Source organism: Lygodium microphyllum, chromosome 12 (genome assembly GCF_053477565.2).
Source record: "Lygodium microphyllum isolate KBCC chromosome 12, Lygodium_microphyllum_v1.1.10, whole genome shotgun sequence".
In the NCBI taxonomy this organism is placed as follows: Eukaryota; Viridiplantae; Streptophyta; class Polypodiopsida; order Schizaeales; family Lygodiaceae; genus Lygodium; species Lygodium microphyllum.
In genome coordinates this window covers 151,598,687-151,611,931 of record NC_141146.1, presented here as the reverse complement: position 1 = coordinate 151,611,931, position 13,245 = coordinate 151,598,687, and the positions used below count along the sequence as shown (strand labels likewise).

At 41.8% G+C, this 13,245-nt stretch overlaps 1 protein-coding gene across 6 annotated transcripts; it reads left to right on the top strand.

Annotated features, from left to right (window-relative positions):
• The first annotated feature begins 985 nt into the window (after window positions 1-985).
• LOC148028447 (aluminum-activated malate transporter 9-like) lies at window positions 986-12,596 on the top strand. Of its 6 annotated transcripts, none has more exons than XM_087690241.1 (8): window positions 987-1,445; window positions 1,688-1,828; window positions 2,162-2,221; window positions 2,390-2,442; window positions 2,530-2,676; window positions 11,196-11,990; window positions 12,120-12,207; window positions 12,319-12,596. In XM_087690241.1, the coding sequence occupies exons 1-6, from the start codon at window positions 1,052-1,054 to the stop codon at window positions 11,784-11,786; spliced, it is 1,386 nt and encodes a 461-aa protein (XP_087546367.1). In that variant the 5' UTR covers window positions 987-1,051; the 3' UTR covers window positions 11,787-11,990; window positions 12,120-12,207; window positions 12,319-12,596. The 6 variants fall into 6 exon arrangements, with proteins under 6 accessions (XP_087546368.1, XP_087546367.1, XP_087546365.1 ...); XM_087690239.1 differs by having other exon boundaries at window positions 1,952-2,221; XM_087690240.1 differs by having other exon boundaries at window positions 988-1,445; window positions 2,306-2,442.
• Window positions 12,597-13,245: the final 649 nt, after the last annotated feature.

The window sequence follows — 13,245 nt, the reverse complement described above, 5'->3', positions numbered from 1 at the left end:
AGAGAGAGAGAGAGAGAGAGAGAGAGAGAGAACCTAGGCCCTACACATGAGAGAGAGGGGAGGGGGGAATTTAATTAAAAAGGGAAGGGGGTTTTAATTTAAAAAAGGGAGGTAAGGAGGGGAGGCTTTAATGAAAAAAAGGAAGGGGAAGAGAAAATGAGATATTACACATGAGAAAGAGAGGAGGGGAGGGGGTTTTGATTAAAGAAAGGAGGTAGGTTCGGGAAGCCCTTTGGAAGTTCGGGGCTTTCCTAACCTATAGCTAAAATAATACAGTAGTAAGATATGAGAGTCCGGGATGTGACTGCAAGTGGGAACACTAACTTTGGTCAAGACGTAGAAGTGAATAGATATTTTATCATGCCTTTGGGGATGCGGTGCGTAGGGTTTGAACTCATGCACCCCTATCTCGGAACGCACAACCAAGCTACTATGCCACGACCCCATTAGCAAGTTCAATCAAAACTTAATCAAATCAGGTTCATTAATTCTGTTCAAGAGCAATAAAAATAAAAACGTATTACGATTGTTGAAGAATGGGTACATTACAGGAACCGGTCTCAGTAGGCACGCAGCTAGTTGGACTAGTAATGCCTAGCTGGTTGGAGATCATGAGACTATGAATGCGGGTGTCGGGTTCGAATCCCGCCTTTGTGAAAGGAGTGCAGTCTACTAACCTCATGTAAAAATTACATTGCGTTAGGGATGAAAAGGAGGTTACTTCTAAGGTCTTGTACTTGGGATGTAGTCCCTGCCAAACTTATTAAAAGAGAGGTACCAGATAGCCGCGTGCAGGCGCAGGCGAGCCACACTTCTACTGGTGGGTGGAGGGGTCGCAAGGACAATGCAAAAGGACTATGTAAGGAAAGGGGGTTCACGCGTCGACTCGTGGTAAGTCTGCGGCGTGTGCCCCGTCTCTCTCTCTCTCTCTCTCTCTCTCTCTCGCGGGATAAAACGAACCCGCTTGCTCGCAACACAGTTTTTTGATCGACTCGCTCTCTCTCTCTCTCTCTCTCAATAACTACCCGTGCAACTCGGTCCTTTCCCAGCTATGGCGCACGATGGCTCCCTGCAAGCTCCCCTTCTCGGCCGTCATCCATGCCACCCTAAGCTCAAGCGATTTACCGCTGCATGGCAGCGCGCCTGGTCTCGGCGCGAGCATTCATCTCCATCAGCATCACCGTCATTATCTCCTTCATCCTCGCGCTCCTGCTTCCTCTTCTCCGCCATGGCTGTGGCCTCCGCCTTCTGCATGCGGCAGCTGGTGTCACCGCTACGGGCGGCTGTGTGCCGTGAGCCTGCGAAGACTATCCATGCCCTCAAGGTGGGCTTTGCCCTGGCACTGGCCTTCCTCCTCGTCCTCCTCGATGCTTCCTACGAGCAGCTCGGCACGCACATCATCTGGGCAATTATGACAGTCATCGTCGTCTTCGAGTTCACTATGGGTACTCACTCAACCGTATAAGCATTGTGTTTTAGCAAGCATGGTACTTCTTCAATTGCACAAGCGTTTGTCTGTCATGATCATACATAGAAGCCATACGCTTTGTTTAAACGGCATTGCTTTTATATCATTGTTTTCTGATTCGTAATTGCCCCTTCCCTCTCGAAGAGGCTACTCCGAGCATCATTTATGCACAAAAAATTTCATTTGTGGCGAACAAAAATTGGAATGTATTCTTTTCAGGTGCAACTCTGAGCAAGGGGTTCAACCGTGGAATAGGCACCCTTCTGGCAGGACTTATGGCCATCGCAATAGGTCAGCTGACTCAACTGACTGGAGACATAGGACACCCCATTGCGATGGCTCTGTGTGTTTTCCTTACAGGTATTTCCATGGTCCCCTTACATTGATGATTGATATCCTTTTTCCAAATACTAGCCTTTGTAAGAAGACAGAGGGGATCAAGCTGTTGTTCTGTTTGTTCCCAAATGGGATCTTGGTGAACAGGTGGACTTGTGACATTCTTCAAGCTTCAGCCCACATTCAAGACATATGAATATGGGTTTCGAACATTTCTTATAACATTCTGTCTCATCATTGTAGCCGGATATCGAGGGAGTGACCCATTAGGCACAGCCATTGAGCGATTTCTTGTGATTCTTCTTGGTGCCTGCATAGGCATAGCTGTGAACATTTTTATTCTTCCTAACTGGGCAGGGGAGGACCTTCACCGGTCTATCACTAAGAACTTCTACAGCATAGCGGATTCATTGGAGTGTAAGTGCTTTTTCTGCTTCATCTGCTGCTGATTGTTAAATTGCATGTGATTGATTTGTGGCCTCTGAGTTTTGTCCTGTTTAGTATGTGTAAACCAGTATCTTCATGGCACAAGACTCGAAAGAGTTCCTTCAAAAATACTCATGGGTTTAGCTCCTGATGATCCAGTGTACAAGGGTTATCGCCAGGCCCTGGTTTCCTCTACCAAGGAAGAGTCATTGGTATACAGTCCCTTTATCATTTAATCCCTGTTTGTACCTGGAGGTCATCAGCAGTGCCCCTCAACAAGGGATTGTTGTATTTCACAGGCTGTTTTTGCAAGCTGGGAGCTCTTTCCACATGGTCGGTTTAAATGGAAACACCCATGGAAGCAGTATGTGAAGATTGGTGCAGTTTTGCGACACTGTGCATATTCTGTAGTGGCCTTGCATGGTTGTTTGCGTTCAGGTATCCAAGTAAGTAAAGCACATACTTGGCGAGATTACTTTTAAGCTACAGATTTTGTTCTTATTCTATGCAGTTTGACACCGCACTGGATTTCACATTGCTAAACCATATGAAGGCCTTTTTTCATATTGCTAAGAGCAGAGATCTTGTTCTTGGTGTCGTTGTTTGCAACCTCTCAAATATTTGTCTTTTTGTATGCTGAATCATCCTAAGTGTTTATTGCCCTCACACAATCTGTAGATTGTCACTTGCTTTCTTTTCTCTTTCCAGCATCAATTGTCAGAGCATACCATTTATGGTGTATATGAGACCATCGTTTTTTGTGTTTCATTTGTGTGCATGCACATGCATTTGGTTTTAATATGCATTATATTCACATTGAGCATAACACATCTTGAACCTTGATATAAGTTTATTCAGTTTCACCAACAAAGAATTCGTCCACTTTGATTGTTCTGATGGCTGCTTCTTGGATTTGTGTCCATAGGGAATTCCTACCCATGCTCATGGTGCCTCTCTCCACCTTGACCTCTCAATTGCTCAGATGTTGTAATTGAGTCAGCCTTGTTACACTACATCAAGGGTTGCACATTCATCCATTCTTGTAAGAGCCGCTATGCTAGGAATTCCTCTTAGGCAAGGTGGCCATTGTGAGGTTGATATCCAAGTTTATTTTACTCCTATCTACTCCTAACTATTCCATTGGCATTGGCAAAAACACCATAATTAGCTCTTTAAACAGCCCCAAAACTCAAACATTACCAAAGCTCTTGTGTCACATAAGCAAATTGTTAGTAGATTAGTCAATCCATGAGTTAGTCTAGTTGTGTTCAATTGTGAACAATGCAGTTCATTTTTTTGATTGGATCAGTGGGGGCTAGTTATTTTGCCCAGTTTTTGTGGTTACTCGGCATTTTTGGCCGGGCGATTGCTATTTTTAGCTCCTTTGATGCTGGCCGACCTGATCTAGATCTTTAGCCTATTTATTGGCTAGGCTCTCTCCTCCTCTATGTTATCATCAGCACACTTTGTTACTTATAGGTCTTATTGGAGAGGGAGCCGGTGCCAAAGCCCACTTAGGTTACAATGACTGACTAGTGTGTTGGATTGTCTCATGTCTTGGTATATGGAGTCCATTTTTCGAGTACTCTTCTAAGTTCTCTCTTAACTTGTTTTTCTCTATCCTTGGAGTTTCTTCTTAGTCCATTTTCTGAGTATTCTTCTAAGTTCTCTCTTTGTAGTGTTCTTCTCTATCTTTGCGGTTTCTTCTTTCTTGCATTGTGCAATCTATTCAATAGTTTCACATGCTTCCATTCTTGCACCTAATTCTGACACAAATATCCAGAATTTTGGAGGATTCACATCTATGAATAGGAGCTTGCCTAGCCACTTGTTCCATGCCTTGTTTTTTAGGTTATTGTAGTCTATCCACAATTCATCATCACATGATTGCTAGTTTCTCATCATCTCTAGATGCCGTTGCGATCATCCAAAGGGTACCCACACTTGCGTTTGGTTCCAACTATTTTCACCATCACTCTAGCCCTCTAGTTGATTGGTCTAGCCCTTGCTCCAGTATTTCTAGTTGCTGCATCGATCATTAGGACTTGGTAGATTGCTGAGGTTGCCTTGCGACTTTGTCATCTAGAGCACTAGTAGGTTATTTTTGTGTTTTCAGGACTTTTGTTCATCAACATCTGCTTCAATTGGTGGCCCTAATTTTAGAGGATCTTTTTGCATCTTTAAATAGAAAGGCTGTCCACCATTCAGCCCCATCCTTTTGTGTTGGTTTCTCACTCCTATGTGTAGCCATCAGCCTTCACTCAGTGGCTGTCTAGCCTTTGCGATTGTTGGCACGCCATCATTAGCTTGTCCATTGTTGCGTAGTGATTACTTTTACTGTTGGCGATGCCTCAGACAACTTGTGTTTACAATTGCAGTTGGCTGCCTGACTAATTCCCCCATGTAGGCCCGTAGTGATCCGATATACCTCCAGCTATCACCCTGCTAGTCATAGCTTTTGCGTGCAATTTTTTCAGCCCTTCCTTGGTTGTAGAGTGCTATGTTTATCAGTCAACAACCTCTAGATTGCTGCGTTTTGGTAATTAACCTGTTGCCATTCACTATTCAACACTCCTATAGCTCCGATTGGTGGTTATAATAGTTCAGGATCCCTCTCCGATGGATGTCATCACTTACCGCTTTTCTATTGAGCATTTTGTGATCTTACATTCATTTACTACATTGATTCATTCACTTCAAAGTTCTCCTCTCTTTATTTGTGTTTTGTGTTTTTGTGTTTTTGTGTTTTGAGTCTGACTTTTAAGTTTTGTGTTTATTACATTATTACATTATTGCTTGAGTTATTATGTTCATGTTCATACATTCTATGTTTTCTTAGTGCAAATCCTAGTAAATCTTCCACATGATATTAGAGCCGACGCTTTGTTAAAGAGTATCCTATGTTATTATAGAGGCTTGATTTTGTGCGAGATACATGAATGACACGTAATTGATTAGGGTTGCATTCCATGCGTGCATGAAACGTTTTGTACAGTGCCGTACCATAGAACATTTCGTATGGTTCCATAGAGTGATGTGTGCATTCTTGTAGGTGCCTAGTTGATTCAACCATTGCAGAGTCTAGATAGCGCGTGAATTCAAATTTGTGCCCGTTTTTTGTAGCCATTGCACATGGACCTTGGCAGATGGGATCTCTCTTAGTTCTAACTTCTCTTTTTAATTTCCCCTCTCCTCTCCTTCCCTTCATCTCACCTCAATATTAAGGGGAACCCTCCCCTTCTTACCTCTTCATCCAAAAATCTCGAGCTCAAGCGGGAAGCACCTTTAATACCTTTTTTAACTCTCGAGTCTAATCCCTCTTTTCTATCCCTATTCCTCTTCCTCTTGCTCTCCCTTTCCCTATCCCTTTCCTTTACCCTCTCTTTCACTTCTCTCTCTATCCTTCTCTTTTGCTTTTTCTCCTCTCCTATCGCTATCTCTCTTCCTCTTGCTCTCCCTTTTCCCATCCCTTTCTTGCACCACCTCTTTCTCTTCTCTCCCTATCTCTTTCCCTCTTTCCCTCTCTCCATTTCATCCATCTCCCTCTTCCTCTTTCTCTCCCTCTCTCTATCCACAATGCTGAAGCCTCTTCATGAAGCTTTTGGTCTCTATATCACAAATCTTGTGAAGGCCTCGAGCAATGCAAATTGCTACCATTGGACTTGCAAGTTTTTCGTGAAGACGACGATTAGTAGTGTGATGAGGCTCATCCTCCACTTGACCAAGGTAGGTGGTCAATGTAGCCCATGTCTTTCCATCCCTCAATCCATAGTAGATGAGATAATGATGTACTCTCCCCTCTCTTGTCAAAATGGCCATGTGTGATTGAGCATAGCAGAAGCTCAAGATGAGATGGTTTCCCCCGACATGGAAGTGGATGCTTTTGAAATGCCTTCTTTTACATGTACTCTTGCACCTTATCCTAGCCCATGTGTCTCAACAGCCTCAGGTTGTACCACCATCGTTGGAAGCAAAAGGTTGTGTAGGTAAGCCTCACTACAAGAAGCTACGTGTGGTGTTTTTGGTTCTTTGCCTTTCCTCAAAGAGAGGCAAAGGAATGTGGAGATAGATTGCACTTCTTGTTATTGACTGTAATTTCCCATTCCACTTGCTTCGAGTGGATAGGTGGAAGAGAATGGTCAAAGCCATTGCCGGTTGGTTCACGTGAGGGGTAGTATGGTGTCACCTACATACATGCGGACCAAAAAGCTCGATGAGGAGAGAGAATTAATAGATCTCTCAAGCTTGTGCGTGTTGGATAGGCAACGTATGGTTGTATCATACTTTTCGATGGATTGAGCGATCGGAAGAAATAAGGCATTATCAATGTCCTTGTTTCTTCACCTCTTGACACATTGTTCTTGCGGATCGTGGATGCAGGGTAAAGAGGATGAAGAACTACGGACACATTCATATACTCATATATTTACCAAGCTATCATTGAGGAAATCTTGTTTTGGTTTATGATTCAATGATTCGTTACTCATTTTATGTTTGAATATTCATAAATCATGGTTCATTTGATCTCTTCGTAAATCTCTCTTCATTCTACCTCTTCATTCTCCATCATGATTCATAAATCTATCTCCAAGATTCATGATTCCATTATAACTTAAATCTATTTCCTCTTTTACTTGTGCCATGTAGGTTGGTGTGACCAACATGGTGTAAGTGGTCACCGACAACGCTTTCAATTGTCAAAGGATGAGTCGCTTGCTTGAGGCGGAGTTTTCATCCATTGTATAGACTCTATGTACTACCTAGTGTATTGATCTCCTCATGGAATACATAGGATCATTGGAATGGGTGAGAAAGATTGTTGGGGACGCTTGTATTATAGTAGATTTCATCACCAATAAGGTAAAGGTTTTGGCAATCTACTACGCCTATAGTGATGTAGAGTTAAAGAAGCCCTCGAAGACTTGTTTTGTTGCCATGTGGTTGCTTTTAGAGCGACTATACGACACACAAAACAAAATTCAGCAAGCCATGGTCTTGAAGGAGCTCAAGGCGTGGCCATAGGAGGAGCCACTCTTAAGCGTGGAGGAAATGGATGAGAAGACCCATCCATAGATTGATTGCACTCGCATCCTACTTATAAAGCTCCATCCCTTTTCATGGATCAAGAGTTGGTAGCCGATAGAGATACCTACTTTCCAAAGGCATTGGATGAAGATCGGCACACAACGTTTTTACAAGAAATCATCAATTATAGTGACCAAAGAGAAACCGCTTTTGCCAGCACTCTATGTTGGAAGAGGGTCTCTTTGGTTAAAACACTTTTTTGGTGGGAATCTTTTGGATATCAAGTACCCACTGTCCAAAAGATTGCCCTTAGAGTGCTTGCCTAGGTAAGTTGTAAGTATCCACTTGTAAGTTGTCACCTAAAGCTGAATTGCTGTGTGATCATTGAATTTGACTTTTGAAACAATTTGAATTTTTTGCCTAATGTAGGATTGTTAAGTTGGTGCGTGCGAGTGGTAAGTTAGAAGTAACAAGCTGTATTCCACTCCTTACTTATTCTAAATAAGGAGTTAGATTCTAAATATGCAAATTATCATTTATTTCAATTAGGTAAATGTTGATGAGATCGAGTTAAGTGGGGCTACCTTGAAGAGTGTCAACAAGGAGCAAAATGAAAAGCAGGGGACCATCTTCAAGGATCTCTGCATGGAGCTAGAGGAGATCGATTGTGAAGTCTCACGCAGGCGTAGGGGTTGTCGAGTTGTGAGCACTAGGTTGGGTTGCCTCTTCTTTGCAAGGGAAAACTAGAGGTGACAAGAATACTCAATATGTGAAGGTAGCTCAAAACAAGGGTGACGCCCCTTCCTTAGATAGAACCAAAGAACCTAAACTCATTTGGCAACAACTCCTAAAAAGAATAGGTTTTGTACTACACTACCAAAGATCTCTCTTGTAGGGTTTTGTATTTCAATGTAGGGCTAAAATGCAGGTTTGCATTGGTTATTCTTGGGTTGGAGACATATGCACACTGTTCATTTCGTAGTTTTGTCTTCCAAGGAGATTTGCTCTTCTACCATCATGGAGGCTTCCCCTCTTGAGGCAGATCGTGCAACAACTCTCTTGATACTATCATGGCAGTGTCTTTTGCCTTGCTCTTCCAGTCGTGGTGCTTTCTCCTTCTCATCATCTATCATGGTTCTTGGTACCATGCAAACTCGACCTTGATATGTAGGGTTGAGAGGAGGTTCCTGCCCCCCTTGGTATTCTATAGGATTTACCACTTGTCTTTGACATTGGCCTTCCTTGCTTGTTGTATCTCCCTTTTGCATTGCATGATCATCATCCACATGTTGCCACCTACTTAGCCAAGATAGCGCAACCATCTCCAAGCTTTAATCAGTGCCATTGACTCGTCTTCGCTTACCTCAGTACTCATCCTCAAGGCATGAGCCCCAAGGCTCGTCCATTGTATCATCATTGTATGCGATTCATTATTTCATTCACCTTTTGTGTTTTTGAGTTTTATATCACATTGTTTGATGTACACACGGTGATCCTCCTCGCTTACCCTACCGTTGCTTTGTATGGTATTAGAGTATAGGTGCTCCAAGAGCTAAAGATCCTTATTCTTAGTGAAGGTGAATAAAGGTCGTGGGAAGTAGCAACATTAGTTCAGATTCCACATTCTCCTTTATTTTGCTACATTGTCTGGGAGATACCATTATCTTCTCGTCCCTCCCATCCCTCCCATCTTACACTGAGTTCTCTCTTAAATTGTTCCTTTGTTCTGTGTTTTCTCTTTTCTCGCATGTGTTGTGCAGTCTATCACGGCAGTCTTCTATGCTTCCATTGCTGCACTGGGCACCCACTTCTGACACAACATTCTATTGGCTTCTTTGGAGATCCTTGTATAGATTTGAGGCCATCTCAGCAGTTGGCTTATGGGTTGAAACTTCTAGAAGCCTAGTGGAATCAGAATTGACTTCACTTGTTGGACAAAACAAAGAATGGGCAGTTCGGATACCAATCTCACATGTCTGGGGTTGAATGTAGTATTGTCAACCGTTTTCATATAGTGATAACACTAGTATTCCATGGGAAAAAATTGGCATCTGGATTGTTGTGCACATATACCGCCTTGCTTGTAAGAGCAGGTGAAGGGGTAGAAAATGTTATCGCAATGACATATTAGAAATGAGCTTATCCTACCTCCCATGGTTATGGACAAACTAAGCAATTTGTTATTTATTGGAAGGTGAGGAGAGTGAGGATCAACCCAAAAGGTCTGCTTGGATATAAATTGCATACAATGGTCTACAGACAATCGCTAACCTCATCCATACGAATGTATTTTCTGTTTAGATGCAATGTTTTGTTGAAGTGATTGGCATGCCACGAACGGCATTGGCCTGGTCTAAGAGCTGCAATTGGAAGTTCAGGACCATATGACTTGGTTGAAGTTTAGATTTCAGCTGGTCATATGTTGGATTTGATCAAAACTCAAGTCATTTGCTGGGTGGGCCAAATACATGTGCCTCAGGCTGAAACTTCCAGCATAATGGAACAAATAGTTATGCTGAGTGTGAGTCATTCAGAGCATTGCACAATATATCGTTTGGAATGACATTACATTAGCTGGTATAAGATCTGCAATTGGAAGTTCAGGACCATACGACTTGGTTAAAGTTAAGATTTCAGCTGGTCACATGTTGGATTCATTGATTAAAACTCCAGTGCAAATACATGTACCTCATGCTCAACCTTCCAGCATAATGGAACAAATAGTTATGGTCAGTGCAAGGTATTTGGAGTGTTGCACAATTTATCACAGAAAATAATACAGATAATTTTGTTTGGCCAAAAGGAGTGTAGGCTAGGATGGGGCTTTTATCATTGTGACAATTGTTCAGTGAGAACACGTGAAAAAATTCGCGTTTGGATTGTTGTCATGCATATCACTTTGCTTGTAAGAGCAGGTGAAGAGGTAGACCTCCTGTAGAGTAGATATGGGCGAAGTAAATTTTGTGTGATATATGTGGAGTGGATCAGCCCACAAGGCATGCCTGGATTTGCATTGCATACAGGGGTTTAGGGAGGATAGCTAAGCTCATCCATTTGAATGTATTATCTGTTTAGATGCAATATTTTTCCGAAGTAACTGGCATAATGTTGTGAATGACATAAGTTCAAAATTTTCAGCTAGGTCACAGGTGGGATTCATTGATTAAAGCTCAAGTCGAGAGCAGCTACTGGCCCAGAAACTTGTCCAAATGTTCTTACATGTTTCTCATTTGTACTACAATTTTGTAACACATTTATGCCCTCATGTTGGGTTCATGCATTCTCCTGCATATGCAATCTTTAGGGCTTTGAATGAGATCCTTTTCTGCCTACTATTCATGTGCTGTGAGTGCTTTTGTATCACCCCTTATGGTGAATCAATCACCAAATGCAGCTTCCAACTTCTTTGGCCTGCTTAGCTGCATCGGCAATATTTACCTATTACTGAGACCTTGTATCTGACCAATAAATACGGACTATTCTTAGGTGTTTCTTGTTTGTACTGCAAATTTGTAACACATTTTGTAATATGTTTGTCTCAAGTTTTCTCTTAAGCAGATCTTTGTAGGAGCTGTATTGTATGTTTGTACCTGTCCTCAATGATGAGCTCTCTTAAGCAGTTTTTTTCGTACGCTTTTGTCCTGATTTTGTTTTCCATTATCTTCATCCTTCAGGTATGATTGTCTCTGAAAGACACGGTCTTGGGAAAGTGATCTTTCCAGAAAGATCTAGATTAGTGTTAACTGTTGTTAGCTGCCTCTTGGAAGTCTCAAGTTTTCTCTTAAGCAGATCTTTGTAGGAGCTGTATTATATGTTTGTACCTGTCCTCAATGATCAGCTCTCTTAAGCAGTTTTTTAATATGCTTTTGTCTTGATTTTGTTTTCCATTACCTTCATCTTTTAGGTATGATTCTCTGAAAGACATGATCTTTGCCAACAGGCACCAGCAGAAGTCAGGAGACTTTTTGAGACTGAACTTCGTCAAGTTAGCAAAGAAAGTGCTCTCGTCCTGAGAAGGTTAGGAATGCAGTTTGAGAATATGCAGAAGGGAGATTCTGATAACATTCTCAAAGGTGTACTACGTGCAGTGGAATGCTTGCAACAGAGTTTGTATTTGCATTCTTATTTGCTTTTACAGGGAAGAACTAATGTTTTGGAAGAAAATGCAGAAGACATATCTGTTCATGTGAAGTTAGACAGGGAGGAGCCTGCCAATACACTGGATAACCAAACAACTAATAAACTGGGAATGGTCATGTACACCCCCACGGATGCAAATGATGTATCGAGCAGATACATGAAAAAGTTGCATTCTTGGCCATGCAGGCCTATGGATGATGTGGACTTTACTAGTCAGTCTGTTTATGAGCAAAGAGTAAGGGTTTTGGAAAGTGCAAGCGCCCTTTCCTTGGGCACATTTGCAACATTGCTGATGGAAGTTGCACTTAGGCTTGATTATGTGGTAGAAGCAGTGGTTGAACTCGGGGAGCTTGCAAATTTTAGTTCTGCTTTGGACTCTACACTGTTTTGAAGAGCAAGGAAGCAGCCCTTGGGTGCTAATTGTGTGGTGCAGAAAAACTGAAGACATGTGGTATACATTCTGTTTTCAAGCAGAGACAGAGAAAAGAGTAGAATGTATCTATCATGCCTGCATGCTGATTCAAGGAGTGTGATCAATATATGACAGGTTCTTTTAGAGGAGTCACTACAGGTGCATCTCCAGTTTGTGACAAATGTAAGTTATCACCAACCCCAAAAGCAGGATTTGGAGGTTTTACTCTTGCTGCTCTTCAGTTTGTGCCACGGTTTCTGATAGAGGCTCCAGCCTATCACCTACTGAGTTCTTGTTTTCTTACTGAAGCAGGAGGCTGGTAATGATTAATAAGACTGCCAAAGTATACTGAATGCCAGAATCCAGAGGTGGTCAATTAATGCGATCTGGATACTTCCGGGTAAGAGTTGTGGGAGTCTATCAGGGTTTCATTGCATGATAAGCTTCCTTAATAGTGTCAAATTTGGTGATTGTATCCAAGAAGCTTTTGTCAATATATTTTATGTTGCAGCACCCAGCATGCAGGGAGGTTTTGGCCGTGAAGGAAACATCATGTTACTTATTTAAAACCGAAATGTGATGGATCTATCTACCCTGTATGCTCAAAGGCGGGACCCATAAGTGAGCCAAGTTTGTGGCAAAAAAGTGTTGTCCCACACTGATTGCAATGAGACTTGACAGCTGGACAGTAGTGAGTTCTAAACATATTATCTTTGAATGCCATCACAAGGGTGGTTCTCTCAAAATATATAAAGAGAGATTTAAGTTATATTAATGGTTCTTTTACTACTACTAATGTCGGCTTACACTCAGCACTAGAAAAACCTGGAGTGTAAGAAAGTGCAAGAGAGTTAAGACTTAATAAGAACAAATAAAGTTCTAATGGGGAAACATCTTGAAATGCGAAGATATAAAGTACTCCCATATTTTTGTAGTGGAAGAAAGAGGAAAAATTTAATGGAATGAGGGATGAAATTCTTGTGGTAAGATGTTCAGAAACATAAAAACTGCTCACCAGTATATCATCATCCATGCTTTTCATTTTAATGTGTTTCGAAATCTCAGTAATTACCATGTCTTAGGGCCCTCCTTCAGTATGGCTTGTTGCCAAGACTTTGTCACTTCATCAATGTAATGTTTGAGCTAGTCCTTGGCTAATTTTCATGGAAGAGGGGAGTCTAGATCCATAGGTGTAATTGCCTTGGTCAAAATCAACTCTATATCTCTACCTAATCCACTGCATATATCCTTTAGGGCATTATTTGCATTGGAGCAAGGAACTAAAAAGAAAAGTTACAAAGCAAAAGCATTTTTGAAAATTTAGGAAAGGAAAGGGAAGCTTACATTCATTTCTTGATTTAGTAGCTTTACATCTATTGTGATAACTCTTCAACCACAATTGATGGTGTCATTGTGATATAACACCTCTTGCGTTAGA